At 41.6% G+C, this 24,170-nt stretch overlaps 1 protein-coding gene across 3 annotated transcripts in view; it reads right to left on the bottom strand.

Annotated features, from left to right (window-relative positions):
• The window catches only part of pou6f2 (POU class 6 homeobox 2), a 167,826-nt gene that overhangs the window by 19,236 nt on the left and 124,420 nt on the right, over positions 1-24,170 (bottom strand). For 2 of the 3 annotated variants that reach the window (XM_088322697.1, XM_088322696.1), the window contains exon 6: positions 7,552-7,695. In XM_088322697.1, the coding sequence (XP_088178823.1) occupies positions 7,552-7,695 (144 nt within the window). The remainder of the gene's footprint in view (positions 1-7,551; positions 7,696-24,170) is intronic. The other variant, XM_088322698.1, reaches the window with a different exon arrangement.

The raw sequence follows: 24,170 nt of genomic DNA, 5'->3' as shown, positions 1-24,170 counted from the left end.
ACAAAACCAGGAGCAAAGTAACAAACTAACGAGTGGCTACTAAACCTTTAACAAAATGTCCAAACAGTACATACAAACATAAATAGGCTTGGACAAGACTTAAAGGGGAAAAATTGTGACTTTGATCCGCTTGAGCCATGTGTGTCATTAATTTCTAAAGATAGTTAAGAACAAAACAGGGAACAAAGTAACAAACTAACGAGTACTGACTGAACTACTAACAAAATGTCCAAACAGGACATACAAACTTAAATGTATTTGTACAAGATTTTGAGGATTTTTTTTTACTTTGATCAGCTTGAGCCATAAGTGTCGTTCATCACTTCAAAACCAGGACGAAAGTAACAAACTAACGAGTGGGTACTTAACCACTAACAAAATGTCCAAACAGGACATGCAATCATAAAAAGACTTTGTGTGTCATTCATTTCTAAGGATGGTTAAAAACAAAACTTGGAACAAAGTAACAAACTAACGAGTAGGGGCGAAACTACTAACAAAATGTCCAAACAAGACATACAAACATAAATAGACTTGGGCAAGAGTTTGAGGAAAACATTTGATTTCGATCAGCTTGAGCCATTTGTGTCATTCATCACTTCAAAACCAGGAACAAAGTAACAAACTAATAGTGGGGACTAAACTACTAACAGAATGTCCAAACAGGACGTACAAAAATAGACTTGGTCAAGAGTTATAGGAAAGAAATTGTGACTTTAAACAGCTTGAGCCATGTGTGTCATTCATTTCTAAGGATGATTAAGAACAAAACTTGGAACAAAGTAACAAACTAACGAGTAGGGGCGAAACTACTAACAAAATGTCCAAACAAGACATACAAACATAAATAGACTTGGGCAAGAGTTTGAGGAAAACATTTGATTTCGATCAGCTTGAGCCATTTGTGTCATTCATCACTTCAAAACCAGGAACAAAGTAACAAACTAATAGTGGGGACTAAACTACTAACCGAATGTCCAAACAGGACATACAAAAATAAATAGACTTGGTCAGGAGTTAGAGGAAAGAAATTGTGACTTTAAACAGCTTGAGCCATGTGTGTCATTCATTTCTAAGGATGGTTAAGAAATAAAACCAGGAACAAAGTAACAAACTAACGATTGGGTACTAAACTATTCACAAAACGATTACATCAGCCCCTCCGAGTGTAGCCATTACGCCGATGTGGCCCTCGGCGTAACTGAGTTTGACAACCCTGGATTAACACAATTCACAGCGACTACAAAGCGCTCCTACCTCAAATCGAAGCAAAAAAACTGCCTAAACGTGTATGCAAAATGTCAGTCAGATAGAAAATGTGATTAGCTTTGGAGGGGAGCCATGATGTTGACATGTGTGTGGACCCAAGTGACGAACTGAGGCAGATGTGCTCAAAATAAGGATGGTTATGAACAAAACCAGGAACAAAGTAACAAACTAACAAGTGGGGACTAAACTACTAACAGAATGTCTAAACAGGACATACAAACCTAAATAGACTTGTACAGGATTTTAAGGAAAACATTTGTGACTTTGAGTCGCTTGAGCCATGTGTGTCATTCATCACTTTGAAACCAGGAAGAAAGAAACAAACTAACGAGTGGGTACTTAACCACTAACAAAATGTCCAAACAGGACGTACAAACATAAATAGACTTGGACAAGACTTAAAGGAGAAAAATTGTGACTTTGATCCGCTTGAGCCATGTGTGTCATTCATTTCTAAGGATGGTTAAGAACAAAACCAGGAACAAAGTAACAAACTAACGATTGGGTCCTAAACTACTAACAAAACAATTACATCAGCCCCTCCGAGTGTAGCCATTACGCCGATGTGGCCCTCGGCGAAACTGAGTTTGACAACTCTGGTTTAACACAATTCACCGCGACTACAAAGCGCTCCTATCTCAAATCGAAGCAAAAAAACTGCCTAAAAACGTGTATGTCAGCAGGCTTTCCTTCCGGAGCGCTATTAAAATCAGCATTCGGGGTGCGCCGTTTGTTTCTGCTCGACTGGACGCCTCTCAGATCTCGTGTTTTTATACTCGGCAGCACTAAAGGACTTCGCAAGACTCCTACAACCCCCTGCGAACATCGCTTTGACGTCCATAATCGGAAAGACGGTCTCGAGCAAAACGGGCCGGCAATCTGTAATTCATCCTCACTACGCCTCATTTAGCCTAGTTGCTTCGCATTAGGCTACTGATAATTTATGTCTCTTTGGCTTCTTCTGCCACCACTTAGCATATTTTATTGCCACCGCCCCCCCCTCGCTGCTTTACATGCAAGCGCGCCGGGGGTCCGGAGGGGCCGGGGGATGCTAGGGAAGGGGGTAGAACTTGTTCCGCTCAATTATTCATGGTGACGGCGCTAAGTGCTTGTTCTGCGAGCGTAATACAAAGAGCAGGCGGGTGACGGCTCGCTTCGGAATATTGCTTTTAATGATGCGCGGAGCGGCTTTGAGAGTTAGCATCGGACACAGGGGGGTTGTTGCACGAAAGCGGGATAAAGAAAGCCGGGATAATTGATTCAGAACAGTTTGAACTCGTCTGGCCAAGGCCTTTTGGTTTGCTGCAGTAGTATTATTGTAGTATTTGTATGGTCTTTTCTTTTTCAGAATGAAAGTAAAAAATTATATTCGGCAGCACGGTGGAGGTCTAGGGTTCTCCCCGTGTAGAGTTTGCATGTTCTCCCTGTGCCTGCTGAAGGATTTTAGATTTTATTTATTTGACTATAAGGGATTTTATACACAAATTACAGTTATATTGGCAGCACGGCGGCGCAGTGGTTAGCGCTTGTCATGGGAACCTGTTGTGGGTTTAAATACAGCTCCAGACTTCCTGTGCGGAGTTTGTATGTTCTCCCTGTGCTTGCGTGGGTTTCCTCCGGGCACTCCGGTTTCCTCCCACGTTCCAAAAACATGCATTTTAGGTGAATTGGCCGGTCCAAATTTTCCCTAGGTGTGAATGAGCGAGCGAGTTGTCTGTCCCTGTGTGCCCTGCGATTGGCTGGCAACCAGTTCAGGGTGTCCCTTGCCCACTGCCTGGAGATGGCTGGGATGGGCTCCAGCCCCCCCGCGACCCTAATGAGGATAAGCGGTACGGCTAATGAGATGAGATGAGAGATTACAGTTATTGAATGAGATGAAGATTTTTAACAGAGGAGGCTGAAGTTCGATGACAGGTCGCGCCGTTCTGAGTGGAATTTTGATAGCGGGGCGCTGACGAGGGAATTAGGGCTTGTTTTGATAAACGCTTGGCATTGTTTCGAGCTGATATGAGTTTTCTTTAGACATGGCGGCGCCTTTCGGCGAGGAGGTGGTGAAGCTGGCACCTGACAGACACACCGGTCAGATGAGGTGGCGAATAGGTGGGGGCCACGTGGGGAGTTCCTTGCCCGCCCATGGGGGGTGGCCGACGCCCCGACTTGTGAAGAGACGGAAGAAGAGAGATCCATAATTGAAAAATTTGCATTTTTCCGTACAGATTTCCTTGCACGTCGTACTCGTCTTAAAATGCATAAAAAAACGTACTTTGTATGGCAAAACTGTACAGGTTGACAGGTATGATTATGGCTATCATCCGGTATACACCGACTATGACGAAACGGCAAATCAATCAAGTCAAATGAGTTCGCCGCGGTAGCCTCTATCTCGGTATCGTTTTTTTCGTTGCAAACGAAGCGAGCGGTTTGATGCTACTGTGCGCATGCGTCTGCCGCCTGGGGTTTTCCCATCATGCATCATTCCTTGGTAGTTATGTAGTGAAAGGAAGTCCGTCTCTTTTTAGAGAACCGGCTTTTTCGGCTCAACTCATTAAAGAGAGCCGGCTCTCAAACAGCTCACTTGCTTTGATGCATTATATTACAAATTATTATGTTGTAGAAAGAAGTTAAGGAAAAAAGGAAGTATAAAAGGAGAAACTGAAAAAAGACAGGTTTGTGGTTATCCCTCTTATCAGTATATTACCAACAATAATTTAATGCAGAAAATGAGTTAATAATTTTAATAAGAAAATGTACTCTTCTACTTATATATATTTGCTTGTATTTCTTCTTTCTACAGTGAACGTCCAAGCTACTTCATTTTTTAACTTTTTTAATAATAGACCTCATTCATGTCGAGCAACTCAGCATCTCACAACAAAATGTTAATTAACAATATATAGGATATAACGAAACACATAAATAAACATATTTGAAAAAATAAATAAAATAAATAAGAAAATGGTGAGGGTGACCCGAAAGCATTTGAACAGTAGCGCATGCAAAAACGTAGAGCCGGTTCTGCCTCTTGCTTATATTTGCTCACGGGCAGTCGGGCGCCCCGCCTCCTGAATAATGGCGGAAAATGATGAGTGAGACCGGAGCAGAGGCTGCAGCCCGAGGCTTTGACCGTCTCGCTGACCCGATTATGTCAGTCGCCGTCAGACCTCCCGAGATGCTAGCAAAGCGCACGTAGCGGTCCTGAATGGTCCTGCACGGTGGGCGCCTTTGGGGAGCCACTTGAGTCTGGACTGTCTCATTAGCTGTGTTTAGCATCAAAAGCACAGACCGGGTCAGACTAGCAAGGCCCTTTTTTCAACTCACTGCATGATTTTGGAAAAACAAGAAAATTGGAATTTATTTGCATTACTCTAAAGACCAGTAGCTTTTGATTTTAAGCCCATTCCAAGTATCACCCACCTAATCCATAAATACTCCAGGCTCCCACCTCACGTTGTTGTTTCTTTTGATTCCTAAAGAAATTTACTCACCTGTTTTCGTCTGTCCTATGTTTTTGTTCTTGTTTTCCTCCCGGCCATCGATCGGTTTTCCCCTCGCTCGCCATGGAAATACCACTTCCGCTAGCTGGTTATCTACTGTTAATAGCATTAGTGCACTTTTTGGAGCACATTTGTGTCACTGGGGGTGAACAGACCCAAATGCAGGACACAAGGAGACGTTAAACAGGGGAAGTGATCAAACCCCAACAGGGAGGCGTTTATTTAACATCAGAAAAAAAAACTCATGAGAGATAAGGGAGTGTGGGACTGGGACTGCTGAGGAGGTCAACTTGGGAGGGAGACTTGAGGGGTGAACTTGAAAGAGTGTCGAAAATCTTGAAATTTGGGAGTCCCTTAAAGACATGCCTGGGGTGGGACGAAGAGGAAACCAAAGAAGGACGTTTTGGGAGGAGACGCTGGTCGCCTACCCATGTAAATGTTTTCAGGAATCAAAACGATCAGCAACGTGAGGTGGGAGCCTGGAGTATTTATGGTTGAGGTGGATTATTGTATGATTGAAAGCACCTAGGGATCACCTTGGCAGAGGAATTGTAAGGGGCACTGGAAAATGGGATGATGCTACCTTCTCTTGAAGAAAGAGAGGGACTGCAGGCACCAAACCATGACACATTTGCATTTATATGAGGAACGTTTACTCAGTTAAACCTGATTTTACTTTTTTTGCTTTGCTCTGAGTTGACGTTTTGTTGATCATTGCCAATGATTTGCTTGCTGCTATGCCGTGATGACATTCTTCAGCAGGGATGGGAAAATGACCAACTCAGCACTTACCGTATTTTCCAGACTATAAGGCGCACACAAAACCCCCCAATCAGCGAGAAATTTAATGTGTGCCTTATAATTTAGTGCCTCTTACGGTAAATGGTAAATGGTCTGACGAAATATAGTGCTTTAACTACAGTAGTCACTGAGGACCTCCAAAACGTTTTACAAAGCATTTCACACTACCCATTCATACACACACTCACACACCGATAGCGGTAAAACATTTGAAATGCGTTACCATATTTGTGCAATTTTCGATAATCTTCATCGCCGACCACAATTACAGAACGATGGTAGCAACGGGGATCAAACTGGGTAACAATGCTAAAGACATGGATAGTTGTTCAAAAGTGTATTGCATTGCATGTGACGGGAATCGAACCTAAATAGCAGCAGGCAGAGCGCCACATCCTATCCAGTGCACCAGTGTTTAACCATTTTTTGGAGCCAAGGCACATTTTTTCATTAAAAAGTTCCCGCGGTACACCCCACTCGGTTCCGTTTGGAAGTAAATCCAAATGCAAGATAGCTTACGCTAGACCACACAGGCACACCACTTCGATAATGTCCCATAATTAATTACTGCCACAGTGGTTGAAAAACACTGCTTCAGACCAACAGGTACACAGATTACACATGGTAAGGCATTAGGTCTTATCTCATTTTTATTATTTTTAGTCACAGTACCAGAAACAAAAAAAAAAGGGATTAAAATTGGTATAACATTTAGTTTGACTTTTCCTCAACTTAAACTAATAATTGTAGGTAACAAACATCTTGAATATGTGCGACCATGCGTTAACTTATGTCTTTCTGGATGACTTAATTACTTCCCTCTATGCCTTTCTCTTCATTCAGTTCAGGATCCCGTACACCTCGTAAAGACATTGCGAGTCCGTGATACAATAGTGTATATAAGTGGCACCCAAACTTTTCTGTCAGACAATATGTGTCGGGACCTATAGACTTTGAGTCCTTAGTCTAGTGCAGGGGTGTCAAACTCATTTAGCTGGGGGCCACAAATGCTATAAAAAAATCTCACGGGGGCGGGACTAGTATGTTTAAGAGAAAGAGAGAGAGAGGAAAAGACAAAGAAAGAGAGGGAGGGAAAGAGAGAGCGATAAACAGATAGGGAGAACAAGGGGGCAGAGTAACAGTGAGAGAAAAAGAAAAGAGCAGAGATATGAATGGAGTAGAAGGGGGAAATGAATATAGAGAGAAAAATTAAGTGAAAAAAAAGAAAGATAAAGAGAATAAGAGAGGTGAAACGAAAGAAAGTAAAAGAGTCAGCAGGAGAAAAAGAGACAATGTGAGGTGAGAGAGAGAGAGAGAGGTCGAAAAAGGGAAAGAAAGAGGGTGAGAAAGAAAGAAAAATAGAAAGAAAGAGAATTAAAGTGTAAAGGAGAGAGAGAAAATAGAAAGAGAGCAAGACAGAGAAAAGAGTTAGAGAGTGAGAGAGAAATAGAGAAAATAGAAAAAGAGAGTAAAAGAAAGAGTGAACAGGAGAAAGGTAAAGAGGGAGGAATAAATAAAAAAGAAGTGAGTCAGAGAGAAATGGAGAAATACTACCACAATTGTTTTGCAAGTGTTTGGTGACATCCGGTGGAAAGATTTAAAACTACAGCTCATTTTCCTCTTGCGCTTCTCTCACTGTTGTCTTGCGGGCCGGATTTAAACCATTGGTGGGCCTGTTTGACACATGTGGTCTAGGATCTGGCGTGCTCCCTGCGCGATCTGGGTTTGATTCCCGTTGCATCTAATGTAATGCAATCGTGATCAGTGGTGACTGGTCAATCAATGCACAAATACAGGACTTCTTAGTGTGACCCTAGCCCTTAATATGGTTTGAATTCCATGCGCCTTATAGTCTGGTGCACCTTATATATGAAACAATATCATAAATTGTATTCGGTGGTGCGGCTTATAATATGTGGTGCGTAGAATAATAGTAGAAATAGTAGAGAGTAGAGATGCTTTTTGTTGAGGAAGGGATGGTGCTTACCTGTCCTTGCGCATTGGTTACTAGCTGCCCGCCGCCTCCTTGTAGGTTAGAGAGGCTGTTGCCAAAAACCTGTGGCCCGGCGGCCATGGCTGCCGCCGCTGCTGCAGCCGCCGCTGCCTGACTGCCCAGAGGGTTCAGGGACTGCTGAGAAAACAGACCCCACAAAAGGAAATTTTTACTTAAAACAGTAAAAACAGAGTGAGTGAAAAAACAGTCTGTCCAGGACCTTTGCCTGAGCCAACCATGTTATAAAGATGTCATGATTACTAACTCAGATCACCTGGAGCAATCATGTGGCGCCTGGGCGGGCGCCTTCTGATTGGCTGGCACTCCTCTCTTAAGCGCCCTGCACCCTGAGAGGAGCGTCAGAGCGTACATTCTTGTAACTCTGTGTGTTTCTCCCGATATCCCGTTCGTTTAGAACTCTGCTTACCTGATTTTTGCCTGCCTCCGATCCGACCTGTTTCTGTCCCACGTTTTGATCTCTTCTCCAGCCCCGGTAAACACGACCTGCCTGATTTCCGCACTACGTTTGACGACTCATTCCGAAGTTATCTCCCCGGCGCCGCTGCTGACGTCTGACGGTCATCACGTCTCCAGCAAGCTCTGAACGCTTCCTTAATAAAAGACTAAAACGAATGCTCTGGGGTCCACTGGTCTGTTCTGGTTTTCTGATAAAAGGACTCTTCTCACCCCCGGCTACCACCCCTGACTTCTTCACAGTTCACAGATCCCTTAATCGCATGGGTCATTGAGGCACCACTTCCTGTGGTGTGTCATGGGCAAGTAAAGCCAGGCATCGCCCATCCCACTATCCCACTCCAGGCTGTCTTTTGGGTAGACAGTACTTTATTGAATCCTTACAACAGACTTATATTTGAAACTTTTTCACTAACAAATCCAGCCCTCAATTTATAGAACCAAATTGAACAGGAGAGGAAGTTAAAAATCGGCATCAATGTCAAGTTGCTCAAGTTTCCTTGGATCCTCAAGGAGCGATGACAAGTAAATGCAATTTAGTCTATTACCGTGGCAACCAATACAAATCAACCCAAAAAGATGACCCACACTTTTTGTTGCATTCTGGCACCATTCTCTACATGCCCACACTTCTTGTGTAAATATTGTGTAAATTATAACCTTTATCTTCTTTGTTCCTTTATCTTCTTTGTTTTCTATCCTCACTGTAAAATGCGAACCTGGAGTGCCACGTCAAATTTCGTTGTCACAATATGTTCAACCCATTTTGTAACAATGACAATAAAGGTATATTATATTCTATTCTATTTTATTCTATTTTCATCTCATCTCATCTCATCTCATTAGCTGTACCGCTTATCCTCATTAGGGTCGCGGGGGGGCTGGAGCCCATCCCAGCCATCTCCCAGCAGTGGGCAGGGGACACCCTCAACTGGTTACCAGCCAATCGCAGGGCACACGGGGACAGACAACTCACTCGCTCAGTCACACCTAGGGACAATTTGGACCGGCCAATCAACCTGACATGCATGTTTTTGGAATGTGGGAGGAAACCGGAGTGCCCGGAGGAAACCCACGCAAGCACGGGGAGAACATACAAACTCCGCACAGGAAGTCTGGAGCTGGATTTGAACCCACGCAGGAGGTTCCCATGACATGAACTGTGCCGCACATGCGCTAACCACTGCGCCTCCGTGCTGCCCCTATTCTATTCTATTCTATTCTATAAAGGATGGGAGAGCTTAAGATCAGTCGCAATTGTACGGGTTACTACATTTTAGTCATTTTGTCGCACTCCTGAAAATATGTTGATGCCAATTGAATTATTGACTGCTAGTTGATTGAGAATGACAGCTGAGTGTCTCTCGTGTTACTTTTTCTTACTGGACATTTCCCCGCTGATTGTTTAAAAATGTGAGATATGGTTTGTACAGGATTCTAAATTTCAGCACAGTACAGTGAATTGTGTTTTGAGAAGGTTTTCGTCACTCTTGTGAGAATTTGTTGATGCTAGATGAATTCATATTGATCGTGATTGACAGATGTGTTTCTTTTGTGTTCCTTTTCCTTAGTGGACATTTCCCCACGGATTGTTTAAAAATGAAGGAAATGGTTTGTACGGGTTACAAACTTACAGTACATTGAGTTGTGTTTTGAGGAGGTTTTTGTCACTCTTGTGAGAATATGATGACACTAATTGAATTCATATTGATTGAGATTGACAGCTGAGTGTCTTTTGTGTTTCTTTTCCTTAGTGGACATTTCCCCACTGATTGTTTAAAAATGAAGGAAATGGTTTGTACGGGTTACAAACTTACAGTACATTGAGTTGTGTTTTGAGGAGGTTTTTGTCACTCTTGAGAGAATATGTTGATGCTAATTGAATGCATATTGATTAAGATTGACAGCTGAGTGTCTCATGTGTTACTTTTCTGTACTGGACATTTTCCCGCTGATTGTTTTAAAATTGAAGGAAATGTTTCGTACAGGTTACTAAATTTTAGTCAGTACTGTAAATTGAGTTGTGTTTTGAGGAGGTTTTTGTCACTCTTGTGAGAATATGATGACGCTAATTGAATTCATATTGATTGAGATTGACAGCTGGGTGTCTCATGAGTTACTTTTCTGTACTGGACATTTGCCCGCTGATTGTTTTAAAAATAAAAAAAAATAATTTGTACGGGTTACTAAATTTTAGTCAGTACAGTACATTGAGTTGTGTTTTGAGAAGGTTTTCGTCACTCTTGTGAAAATATGTTGATGCCAAATTAATTCATAGTGATTGAGATTGACAGCTAAGTGTCTGTTGTGTTCATTTTCCTTACTGGACATTTCCCCGCTGATTGTTTAAAAATGTAAGATGCGGTTTTTAAAGGATTCCAAATTTTAATCGGTTCTTTACATTGAACTGTGTTTTGAGAAGGTTTTTGTCGCACTCCAGCGAATATACCTATGCCAATTGAATTCATTTTGATGGCTAGTTGATTGAGATTGACAGCTGAGTGTCTCTTGTGTTACTTTTCCTTACTGGACATTTCCCTGCTGATTGTTTAAAAATGAAGGAAATGGTTTGTACGGGAGACAAACTTTTTGTCAGTACAGTACATTGAGTTGTGTTTTGACGAGGTTTTTGTCACTCTTGTGAAAATATGTTGATGCTAATTGAATTAATATGGATTGAGATTGACAGCTGAGCGTCTCATGTGTTACTTTTCCTTACTGGACATTTCCCCGCTGATTGTTTTAAAAATGAAAAAAATCATTTGTACGGGTTACTAAATTTTTGTCAGTACATTACATTGAGTTGTGTTTTGACGAGGTTTTTGTCACTCTTGTGAAAATATGTTGATGCTAATTGAATTAATATGGATTGAGATTGACAGCTGAGCGTCTCATGTGTTACTTTTCCTTACTGGACATTTCCCCGCTGATTGTTTTAAAAATGAAAAAAATCATTTGTACGGGTTACTAAATTTTTGTCAGTACAGTACATTGAGTTGTGTTTTGACGAGGTTTCTGTCACTCTCGTCAAAATATGTTGATGCCAATTAAATTCATATTGATTGAGATTGACAGCTGAGTGTCTCTTGTGTTACTTTTCCTTACTGGACATTTCCCCGCTGATTGTTTAAAAATGTAAGATGCGGTTTTTAAAGGATTCCAAATTTTAATCAGTTCTTTACATTGAACTGTGTTTTGAGAAGGTTTTTGTCACACTCCTGCGAATATGCTGATGCCATATGAATTCTGATTGACTGCTAGTTGATTGAGCTTGACAGCTGAGTGTCTCTCGTGTTACTTTTCCTTACTGGACATTTCCCCTCTGACTTTTTTTCGAAAACGTGAGAAACATTTTGTACGCGTTACTACATTTTAGTCAGTATAGTACTTTGAGTGGTGTTTTGAGAAGGTTTTCGTCACTCTTGTGAGGATATGTTGATAATTGAATTCATTATGATTGAGATTTACAGCTGAGTGTTCCTTTTCTGTACTGGACATTTCCCCGCTGATTTTCTTTGAAGATGTAAGAACTGGAAGTAAATGAATTCATTTGAATGGTTGTCATTTTTGTGAGTTTTTTCAAAAGACGACCACACCGGTAAACACCATGAACTTGAAAATCCAGGACCGAGTTTTTAAAACGTCTTGGTGGGGGGCAGGCAAAAAATGGTAGTTTGCACGCGCAGCAAAGGGAAAAGCGCACGAGCGCATTCATCAGGTTAGCTCGGGCACACCGCCGTATATTATTATTACACTTTCTCAAATCTAATGACGGGGAGCTAAAAAATCAATACTTTTTCATTGACAGTAAAGGTTAAGCACATTAGGAATGACACGGCATTTGTCTTATGAAATCATATTTCATGTCGGCAGACCACCCCCCCCCTCAAATTGCCTGTGATGGATATTGCCAGGAAAGTCATCCACTCGTTTTTTTTCTGCCTTTTTCTTTATATGTCCTTTTACACTCGACGAGAGTTTTATATTTTGCTTAACGAAAACACTTTTCTAGCATAGTTCGTAGCAACAATTAACATGTTAACAACTAGAGGGCACTATATATGTTTCTCAAAGGCAGAACAGGTACTGTATACCAGGGTGGGTAAAGTACGTTCTTTTTCCTACTCCTTCTCTCCCTGTCTTGCTTTTCTTTCCTTTTTTCCTCTCTTTTCTCTTTGTCTTTGTCTCTTTCTCTTGCTTAGTCTTTCTTGTTCTTTGTGCCTGTTTTTCTCTTGTTTCTCTCTGTCTCTGTCTGTCTCTTTCTTTTGTATCTGCAGCTCTTTTTTTATCTCCATGTCCCTATCTCTTTCTCTCACTTTCTTTCTCTTTCTTCATTTTATTTTCCATCTTTCTCTCTTTTTTCCTCCGTCTTTGTTGCTGTTTCTTATACTCTCTTTCGCTCGTTTTCTTTTTCTCAATTGTCTTTCTCTGTCGTATCTCTCTTTTATGTCTCTCATTCTTAGACTTTTTCCCTCTCTTTTTTTACTTTCTCTCTGTCCCTTTGTCTCTCTCTCTCTCTCTCTCTCTCTCTCTCTCTTTTCTGATCTCTGTCATTCTGTTTTTCTTTCTCTCTTTCCTTCTTTAGTTTTTTTTTCTCTAGCTATCATCTCCCCTCCACCCTTCTCTCTTTCTCTCTTTCTTTCTCTTTCTTTCGTTCTTTCTATTTTTTCTCTACCTATCATCTGCTCCACCCATCTATTTCTCTTTTTCTCTTTCTCCCTCTCTTTGTTTCCTTGTTTCTTTCTTTCTCTCTTTGTTAGTTTCTTTTTTCTCTCTAGCGTTCATCTCCCTTCCACCCTTCTCTGTTTCTTTCTTACTTTTTTTACTCGAGCTATCATCTCCCACTCCACCCTTCTCTCTTTCTTTCTTTCTTTCTTTCTTTCTTTCTTTCTTTCTTTCTTTCTTTCTTTCTTTCTTTCTTTCTTTCTTTCTTTCTTTCTTTCTTTCTTTCTTTCCTTCTTTCTCTTTTCTCCACTAGTCGGTCACCGTATGAGGTTTCTTTTTCTCCCACGTAGCCCGTGAGCTCAAATGACTTTGACGCCCTTTGTTATAAAAAGTAACAAACAAACAGCGACTTGTCGTCCGGAAATCAGGCCATAAACAATCCAAACCTAAGTACACTTTGTGCAACACGGTCCGATTCTTAAATGTTTAACCGCCATCTCAAAAAACGGTTAAAGTTTTCCAGAAACGACAAAGAACGAAGGAAGAAGACAAGTTGGAGCTATTTTCCCCCTGAGCAGCCAATTAAACAGCGAGGCATCTTTATTGGAAGCGTGTCGAATAACAGTCCTTTGTGTGGTGTTAAATGGCCCAGAAAGGAGACGGCGGGATTGGCCGGCACCCCAGATCGGCCTAAACAGGTGATTTTCCGCCACGCCGACTCCTCCGCGGGTGGGCTTAAATCACAGGCCTGTCCGAACGTTCGGCTTGATTGCATGTGTCGGACCAAATGGACAACGATTGTTGCCGCGTTTCGACACGTCCTTGTTGTGTTTGCTGTTGGTACTTTTCTTTTCAATGCCAAAGCCTCCATTTTCTTTGTAACCATTTATCAAGTTTTCCTAGGTAAGAACAAACGCCTTACAAAGGAATGTGTTCAAGAACTCTGAATTTCTCCTCATGGAGATGTTCTCCCTACTGTGGTGCACCTGGGAAATACCAATAATCGTTGTATTGTATTAGTATTAGTTTTCCTCTGTAAGAATTAACACGTTAGAAAAGAATAGTTTCAAGAACTCTGAATTTCTCCTCATGGAGATATTCTCCCTACCTTGAAATACCACTAATTGTTGTATTGCATTAGTATTATATATTAGCATCGGTCTATAAAAAAGTGATATCGAACATCTCTACAAATATCGTGTCCTTTAGGGGTTTCTCTTCCTGCTTGATAGTAAGTACAAGGGTTTGATGAAACTATATACATCTAAAAATAAATAGGAAGTATGAATGAATGAAAAAAATGGATCATTCTCCAGAATCCTCCATTTTCTCTCCACAATTTATCAAGTTTTCCTAGGTAAGAACAAACACATTACAAAAGAATGTGTTCAAGAACTATGAATTTCTCCTCATGGAGATATTCTCCCTACCTTGGTGCACCACAGAAATACCACTAATTGTTGTATTGTATTAGTATTATATATATGCATCAGTCTATAAAAACGTGATCTTGAACATCTTAACAAATATCGTGTCTTTTAGCTGTTTCTCTTCCTGCTTGTTAGTAAGTACAAGGGTTCGATGAAACTATATATATATATATATATATATATATATATATATATATAAATAAATATGAAGTATGAATGAATAAAATATGGATGATTCTCCAGAATCCTCCATTTTCTCTGCACCGTTTACCAAGTTTTCCTAAGTAAGAATTTTCGCGTTACGAAGGAATGTGTTTAAAAACTATGAATTTCTCCTCATGGAGATATTCTCCCCACCTTGGTGCACACAGGAAATACCAGTAATTGTTGTATTTGTTAGTATTATGTATTAGTATCGGTCTATAAAAGTGATATCGAACATCTCTATAGATATTGTGTCTTTTAGGAGTTACTTTTCCTGCTTGATAGTAAGTACAAGGGTTCGATGAAACAATATATATTTAGAAATAAATATGAAGTATAAAGGAATGAAAAAAAAAAAAGGATCATTCTCCAGAATCCTCCATTTTCTCTGCACCATTTTCCAAGTTTTCCTAGGTAAGAACTAACGCGGTTGGAAAGGAATGGTTTCAAGAACTGTGAATTTCTCCTCAAGGAGATATTCCCCCTATCGTGGTGCACCTGGGAAATACCACTAATTGTTGTATTGTATTAGTATTATGTATCAGTATCGGTCTATAAAAAGTGGTATCGAAAATCTCCCGCTTGATAGTAAGTACAAGGGGTCGATGAAACTATATATACATAAAAATAAATATGAAGTATGAATGAATGAAAGAAATGGATCATTCTCCAGAATCCTCCATTTTCTCTGCACCGTTTTCCAAATTTTCCTAGGTAAGACCGAACGTGTTACAAAGGAATGGTTTCAAGAACTCTGAATTTCTCCTCAAGGAGATATTCTCCCTACCGTGGTGCAACCTAAAAAATACATTTCATTGTTTTGTTGTATTTAATAGAAAGAGCTAAAATGCACAACACGATACAGCGACATCTAGTCATGAAATCATATACACTGTCCCTTTAACTTTGATTTCAAGGGAAGGGCCTCAAACTATCACCCTGGGGGCGGCAATTTAACCCTGGGTGCGGAGTGTAGAAGAAAATCACGTTACTGAAACTTGGTTTCAGGTTTGGCAAATACTAAAGAGTTGAATATTTGTTTTCGTATCGCTCTATAAAAAAATGGTATCAAACTTTTTTACAAATATCGTTTTTTTTGGGGGGTTCCTGGTTGGATTTGCAAAATAACTTGACATTTGTGGCCAGCTGACTGAGCAAATCCTGATACCAGGATTAAATTTAAGACTTTTTAATGCCTTTTGAAATCTGAGTTAAGACCAAGTTAAACGAAAAACACAATTTAAACAAACAAAACAAATACACACGACATGAATTTGTCACGGTTGCCATGGCGCCCAATTGGCCCCGCTCGTGTGGCACCAGCTACGGCTCATTGACAGATTGGCTTTCCGTCTTTTTAAGGTCAGTGCTCTCACTATTCTTTGGTCAGTCCGTCAACGAACCTCTGCCCCGCAAGACGTGGGTTTTGACTCCGTCCGGTTTCTTGTTGGCATTTCCTGTCCGGTATTGTTCCCGTTTATTTTTGTCCTGTTTAATATCGGTTTCCGGTTTTGTTCCCGTCTATTTTTGTCCCGTTAATTATTTTCTCCAGTTTTCGTTCCCGTTTAGTTTGTCCTGTTTTATTTCGATATCCTGTTTCTTTATCAATCCTGTCTGTCGCGTCCCGTCCGGTATCGACCCTATTTGTCCGTTATCTACTCGGGCAATAGGTATCGATCTCGTCGGCATCTGGCTTCCTATCATTTCACACCAGACTGCTGCCTAACGTGCATGACTCCCCATTTCCCGTAAAATAAAAGGCTTGGTGAGAAACGTCACGCGTTTGGGTCCTGATCCTGTTCCAATTCTTGACAGAATTAGAGGGAGTTTTTAACAAATGCTTATTTTAGTCTGGAGTGTAGCATCATCCAAACACATGCGTGGAAAATTGACCAATAAAACTTGAAAATTGGACTTAAGACATTATAATAAGGCCTTATTTTCAGAATGATGTATTCAATAGCTTGTAAGACCCTGGATAAACGACCGAACGGGATACAGTCTTCCGGCAATCACCTGTGAAGGTCCATGACTTTGAATCTTAGTGAGAAGTTACAGAAGAAGACCTTTGGATGCTGACTGCAAGTGCGAGTGCAGCTTTCTCAGTGTGTCCTGAAGGATTTTTATACTGCTATAAAGGATTTTATACAAGTTACATTTATTGAATGCAATGAAGATTTTTCACAGAGAAGGCTTAAGTTCGATGACAGGTCACGCCGTTCCGAATGCGAATGTATTGTTTAGTTCTGTTGATAACAGAATTCTGACGCAGATGGTAGGCGATGTTTGGAGAACAAAGTCCTGATGACGTGGAAACGCGCGGGGATGTTTTGACCGGTCCAGACATCGAGGCGACGACGTGGCGGAGCCCACATGGGCGTCCCATGGGAGGAGCCGACACGCCAGCTTGGGAGAAAGGCGTGGGCAGAGGAAGAACTTCGATCGAGGGACAATCGAGAAAGGAGGCTCAACGAAGAGCGACAATAATTCGGCTAATTCGATGGAATTCACTTAGTTTATTATTTAAAAAATTAAATCTGCCCCCGTGTGGAAATGCCGGTCTCTTGCTCATTTTTCCATAAAGAAACGAGCATGCATTGTTAGGCAAATGTAAGTTGTGTTTGGTTATTGGAGTCAGGAAACCAATTCGATCAATTTGGTAAACGATACATTTCAATATATTTAAATTCTAACAGTCCCGAGAGCGTCCCAGGTAGCAATAACGGCCATATTGTACCAATGGGACACACCGTTTTCTCCTAAGATTGAGGTTTGTGGGCCCAACTCTATCGGTGATGTGATCACGCCTGACACCGTCATGGACGTGTTGCCGCGGTCACTCTCGGGCCGGCTCCTCCCTGGCGCATTTCTGTGCTTAAACATCAAAACGCCATTAGGCCTCGCAAACACCTCGCCGTGCACTGGGACATGTGTTGCCCACCGCTGGGCCTCTGCTGAGCGCCTCGTGAAAAATAACCCAATATATACAGTGGTACCTCTACTCACGGATTGAATTTGTTCTGGCAGTAGCTTCGTTACCAGAAAAGTTCGTAAGTAGAGACGCTTTTTCTATGTAAATGTCATAATCCGTTCCAAACCCAAGAAAAGGATGGTATTTTTAAGCTAAATGATAAAAAAGCATCAGAACATGAAACAAATTCATGTTAAAATTAGATAACCACATAATAAACATAACCAGAGGGACATATTATAAAAAAAAATACAAAGAATAAAGCTAATGATACAAATATTCATGAAAAACTGATCCAATAACATCTGCTTTTACCATTTTTGACAATCTGTCTGATATTCATCAGGTAGACGTAGCGATAGCCCAACTTGTCTATACTTTTTTCGAATGATTCCTTTCTACAAATTCTGAGACTTTGTAAAAATATTGACAAAATTACTTTGGATTGGGTTAATTGAACGATAGCTGCGTCCTCCTCCCCGCCATCGTGCGGGAACCAGCACACGGCAAATGCTTTGACGAGGGCAGGTTGTATGTGTGTGTGTGTGTGTCTTGGGTGGCATGAATGTCTAATTATCCCTCTCCCTATTTAAGTCCTTCCTCTCCAGTCACTCTTTGTCAGTCCGTCAGCGAATTGTCCACCTCGCCACCAGTCACCGGCCGCAGGGACATCCTGTTCCACCTGTCCAGCATAATTCAGCTCATACAAGGCAAGCACTTTTGATCCTGGCTTCCTGATCATCTGAGGTTTCCTGACTTGATTCCGATCTCCGACCAGCTTCGATCCCGGCTACCCGACTTGTTCCGATCCCCGATTTGTTCCGGTCCACCATCAAGCTCCGGTCTCCTGTCCCGGATATACGACTTGTTCCCATCCCCGACCATGCTTCGCTCTCCTGTCCCGGCTGCCCAACTTGTTTCGATACCCGACTACGCTTCGTTCTCCCGTCCCGGCTACCTGACTTGTTCCGATCCCCGAACACGCTTCGTTCTCCTGTCCTGGCTACCCGACTTGCTCCGATCCACAATCACACTCTGCTCTTCGGCCCCGGCTGTCCGCCTTGCCACCTGTCAATGGCCGCAGGGACTTCCTGTTCCACCTGTCCAGCATAATTCAGCTCATACTAGGCAAGCACTTTTGATCCTGGCTTCCTGATCATCTGGGGTTTCCTGACTTGCTTCCGATCCCCGACCAGCTTCGATCTCCTGTCCCGGCTACCCGATTTGTTCCGGTCCCCCACCAAGCTCCGGTCTCCTGTCCCGGAAATACAACTTTTTCCCATCCCCGACTATGCTTTGTTCTCCTGTCCTGACTACCTGACTTGTTCCGATCCACGACCATGCTCCGTTCTCTTGTCCTGGCTACCCGACTTGCTCCAAACCACAATCATGCTTTGCTCTCCGGCCCCGGCTGTCGGCCTCGCCACCTGTCACCGGCCGCGGGGGCTTCCTGTTCCACCTGCCCTGTTTACTCCTCTCTCCCGATCCCCTCCATCCCTTAATAAAGTGTTGTGTAAAATGTGACGCATTTCAAGCCTCTCAAAATCCTCCTAAAATCATATTAACAAAATAAAATGCGAGTTTATTATGAGCTAATACCATAGAAGAAGTCGATTTTCTTGTACTACCAAGATCGGTGGGCAACTCATCGAGAAGTTAGACCGATACCGGTGCCCCGACTAAGAGCGAGAATGGTTAACGGACGGAGGGAGCGATGTCCCTCATGATTGACGGCTAGTTTAGATAATGGGTTAGGGTCAAACGAGAGGCGCAAAGACGCCAGATGCAAATGACAGCGACCGAGAGTCGGAAAATGGTCGATGGCGTCCATAAACCGCTGATGGAGTACCGGCCACCGGCCGTCAATCTGGCCGCTCGTTACCTTCCGGCGGAATTAAGCGCGCCTTTAATCGTGCCATAAAATTCTCCTCGCTCCATTTTGTGATAATTGCTAGCTTTTTCGTACGGGTTTTTTACATTTTTCCTCCGGGAATTCCTTGATGGCCGGCAGACATTTAATGCTATCCGGCCACGTGGAGATTTCTCAATCACGCTTCCAGAGGGATGCGGTGCCGGTGTTTCTTAGAGGAACCACTCGTGGCGGAGAACATTAAAGTAATAATAATTCCCCATCTCACCTGTTGATGGCAGTAGCCCTTTGGCCACATTTCCCTTGGCTTTCTCTTAAAATTTTAGCCTAACCCATTTCCGACATGGCGACTGTACATAAAAAAAGGAAAGTCGACTGTGAGGGCGAGAGGAAATTGGAGAGGGAAATAGTGAAAGAGAAATAGAGACAGAGAGAGAAATAGAAAAAAGGGAGGGAAAGAGAGAAGGTAAGAGAGACAGAAAAAGGAAGAAAGAGTGAAATAGGGAGTGGAAGATTGAGAGAGAGAGAAAGCACAATAGAGAGAAAAGGAGAAAAAGGGAAGAAGGAAAGAAGGAAGAAATAATGAGGAAGAAAGTGAGAGAGAGAAAAAAGTGAAAGGAGTAAAGGTAGATAAAATAAAAATTCCCCAAGTCACCTGTTGATGGTAGTAGCCTTTTGACCACATTTCCCTTGGCTTTCTCTTAAAATTCTAGCCTAACCCATTTCCGACATGGCGACTGTACATAAAAAAAGGAAAGTCGACTATGAGGGCGAGAGGAAATTGGAGAAAGAAATAGTGAAAGAGAAAGAGAGAGAGAGAGAGAGAGAGAGAGAGAGAGAGGGAAATAGAAAAAGGGGAGGGAAAGAGAGAAGGTAAGAGAGACAGAAAAAGGGAGAAAGAGTGAAATAGGGAGTGGAAGATTGAGAGAGAGAGAAAGCACAATAGAGAGAAAGGGAGGAAAAAGGGAAGAGGGAAAGAGAGAAAAATAACGAGGAAGAAAGTGAGAGAGAGAAAAAAGTGAAAGGAGTAAAGGTAGATAAAATAAAAATTCCCCAAGTCACCTGTTGATGGCAGTAGCCCTTTAGCCACATTTCCCTTGGCTTTCTCTTAAAATTTTAGCCTAACCCATTTCCGACATGGCGACTGTACATAAAAAAGGAAAGTCGACTGTGAGGGCGAGGGGAAATTGGAGAGGGAAATAGTGAAAGAGAAATAGAGACAGAGAGAGAAATAGAAAAAAGGGAGGGAAAGAGAGAAGGTAAGAGAGACAGAAAAAGGAAGAAAGAGTGAAATAGGGAGTGGAAGATTGAGAGAGAGAGAAAGCACAATAGAGAGAAAAGGAGAAAAAGGGAAGAAGGAAAGAAGGAAGAAATAATGAGGAAGAAAGTGAGAGAGAGAAAAAAGTGAAAGGAGTAAAGATAGATAAAATAAAAATTCCCCAAGTCACCTGTTGATGGCAGTAGCCCTTTGGCCGCATTTCCCTTGGCTTTCTCTTAAAATTTTAGCCTAACCCATTTCCGACATGGCGACTGTACATAAAAAAAGGAAAGTCGACTGTGAGGGCGAGAAGAAATTGGAGAAGGAAATAGTGAAAGAGAAAGAGAGAGAGAGAGTGAAATAGAAAAAAGGGAGGGAAAGAGAGAAGGTTAGAGAGACAGAAAAAGGGAGAAAGAGTGAAATAGGGAGTGGAAGATTGAGAGAGAGAGAGAGAAAGCACAATAGAGAGAAAGGGAGGAAAAAGGGAAGAGGGAAAGAGAGAAAGAAATAACGAGGAAGAAAGTGAGAGAGAGAGAAAAAAGTGAATGTAGTAAAGGTAGATAAAATTAAAATTCCCCAAGTCACCTGTTGATGGCAGTAGCCCTTTGTCCACATTTCCCTTGGCCTTCTGTTAAAATTTTAGCCTAACCCATTTACGACATGGGGACTGTACATAAAAAAGGAAAGTCGACTGTGAGGGCGAAAGGAAATTGAAGAAGGAAATAGTGAAAGAGAAAGAGAGAGAGAGAGAGAAATAGAAAAAAGGGAGGGAAAGAGAGAAGGTAAGAGAGACAGAAAAAGGGAGAAAGAGTGAAATAGGGAGTGGAAGATTGAGAGAGAGAGAAAGCGCAATAGAGAGAAAGGGAGAAAAAGGGAAGAGGGAAAGAGAGAAAGAAATAACGAGGAAGAAAGTGAGAGAGAGAAAAAAGTGAAAGGAGTAAAGGTATATAAAATAAAAATTCCCCAAGTCACCTGTTGATGGCAGTAGCCCTTTAGCCACATTTCCCTTGGCTTTCTCTTAAAATTTTAGCCTAACCCATTTCCGACATGGCGACTGTACATAAAAAAAGGAAAGTCGACTGTGAGGGCGAGAGGAAATTGGAGAGGGAAATAGTGAAAGAGAAATAGAGACAGAGAGAGAAATAGAAAAAAGGGAGGGAAAGAGAGAAGGTAAGAGAGACAGAAAAAGGAAGAAAGAGTGAAATAGGGAGTGGAAGATTGAGAGAGAGAGAAAGCACAATAGAGAGAAAAGGAGAAAAAGGGAAGAAGGAAAGAAGGAAGAAATAATGAGGAAGAAAGTGAGAGAGAGAAAAAAGTGAAAGGAGTAAAGGTAGATAAAATAAAAATTCCCCAAGTCACCTGTTGATGGTAGTAGCCTTTTGACCACATTTCCCTTGGCTTTCTCTTAAAATTTTAGCCTAACCCATTTCCGACATGGCGACTGTACATAAAAAAAGGAAAGTCGACTATGAGGGCGAGAGGAAATTGGAGAAAGAAATAGTGAAAGAGAAAGAGAGAGAGAGAGAGAGAGAGAGAGAGAGAGAGGGAAATAGAAAAAGGGGAGGGAAAGAGAGAAGGTAAGAGAGACAGAAAAAGGGAGAAAGAGTGAAATAGGGAGTGGAAGATTGAGAGAGAGAGAAAGCACAATAGAGAGAAAGGGAGGAAAAAGGGAAGAGGGAAAGAGAGAAAAATAACGAGGAAGAAAGTGAGAGAGAGAAAAAAGTGAAAGGAGTAAAGGTAGATAAAATAAAAATTCCCCAAGTCACCTGTTGATGGCAGTAGCCCTTTAGCCACATTTCCCTTGGCTTTCTCTTAAAATTTTAGCCTAACCCATTTCCGACATGGCGACTGTACATAAAAAAAGGAAAGTCGACTGTGAGGGCGAGAGGAAATTGGAGAGGGAAATAGTGAAAGAGAAATAGAGACAGAGAGAGAAATAGAAAAAAGGGAGGGAAAGAGAGAAGGTAAGAGAGACAGAAAAAGGAAGAAAGAGTGAAATAGGGAGTGGAAGATTGAGAGAGAGAGAAAGCGCAATAGAGAGAAAGGGAGAAAAAGGGAAGAGGGAAAGAGAGAAAGAAATAACGAGGAAGAAAGTGAGAGAGAGAAAAAAGTGAAAGGAGTAAAGGTATATAAAATAAAAATTCCCCAAGTCACCTGTTGATGGCAGTAGCCCTTTAGCCACATTTCCCTTGGCTTTCTCTTAAAATTTTAGCCTAACCCATTTCCGACATGGCGACTGTACATAAAAAAAGGAAAGTCGACTGTGAGGGCGAGAGGAAATTGGAGAGGGAAATAGTGAAAGAGAAATAGAGACAGAGAGAGAAATAGAAAAAAGGGAGGGAAAGAGAGAAGGTAAGAGAGACAGAAAAAGGAAGAAAGAGTGAAATAGGGAGTGGAAGATTGAGAGAGAGAGAAAGCACAATAGAGAGAAAAGGAGAAAAAGGGAAGAAGGAAAGAAGGAAGAAATAATGAGGAAGAAAGTGAGAGAGAGAAAAAAGTGAAAGGAGTAAAGGTAGATAAAATAAAAATTCCCCAAGTCACCTGTTGATGGTAGTAGCCTTTTGACCACATTTCCCTTGGCTTTCTCTTAAAATTTTAGCCTAACCCATTTCCGACATGGCGACTGTACATAAAAAAAGGAAAGTCGACTATGAGGGCGAGAGGAAATTGGAGAAAGAAATAGTGAAAGAGAAAGAGAGAGAGAGAGAGAGAGAGAGAGAGAGAGAGGGAAATAGAAAAAGGGGAGGGAAAGAGAGAAGGTAAGAGAGACAGAAAAAGGGAGAAAGAGTGAAATAGGGAGTGGAAGATTGAGAGAGAGAGAAAGCACAATAGAGAGAAAGGGAGGAAAAAGGGAAGAGGGAAAGAGAGAAAAATAACGAGGAAGAAAGTGAGAGAGAGAAAAAAGTGAAAGGAGTAAAGGTAGATAAAATAAAAATTCCCCAAGTCACCTGTTGATGGCAGTAGCCCTTTAGCCACATTTCCCTTGGCTTTCTCTTAAAATTTTAGCCTAACCCATTTCCGACATGGCGACTGTACATAAAAAAAGGAAAGTCGACTGTGAGGGCGAGAGGAAATTGGAGAGGGAAATAGTGAAAGAGAAATAGAGACAGAGAGAGAAATAGAAAAAAGGGAGGGAAAGAGAGAAGGTAAGAGAGACAGAAAAAGGAAGAAAGAGTGAAATAGGGAGTGGAAGATTGAGAGAGAGAGAAAGCACAATAGAGAGAAAAGGAGAAAAAGGGAAGAAGGAAAGAAGGAAGAAATAATGAGGAAGAAAGTGAGAGAGAGAAAAAAGTGAAAGGAGTAAAGGTAGATAAAATAAAAATTCCCCAAGTCACCTGTTGATGGTAGTAGCCTTTTGACCACATTTCCCTTGGCTTTCTCTTAAAATTTTAGCCTAACCCATTTCCGACATGGCGACTGTACATAAAAAAAGGAAAGTCGACTATGAGGGCGAGAGGAAATTGGAGAAAGAAATAGTGAAAGAGAAAGAGAGAGAGAGAGAGAGAGAGAGAGAGAGAGAGGGAAATAGAAAAGGGGAGGGAAAGAGAGAAGGTAAGAGAGACAGAAAAAGGGAGAAAGAGTGAAATAGGGAGTGGAAGATTGAGAGAGAGAGAAAGCACAATAGAGAGAAAGGGAGGAAAAAGGGAAGAGGGAAAGAGAGAAAAATAACGAGGAAGAAAGTGAGAGAGAGAAAAAAGTGAAAGGAGTAAAGGTAGATAAAATAAAAATTCCCCAAGTCAC

Source organism: Urocampus carinirostris, chromosome 18 (assembly GCF_059441175.1).
Source record: "Urocampus carinirostris isolate Australia breed hairy pipefish chromosome 18, RoL_Ucar_1.0, whole genome shotgun sequence".
In the NCBI taxonomy this organism is placed as follows: Eukaryota; Metazoa; Chordata; class Actinopteri; order Syngnathiformes; family Syngnathidae; genus Urocampus; species Urocampus carinirostris.
Note: the sequence above shows the minus strand (reverse complement) of the source record. Positions and strands in the feature narration are given on the sequence as shown.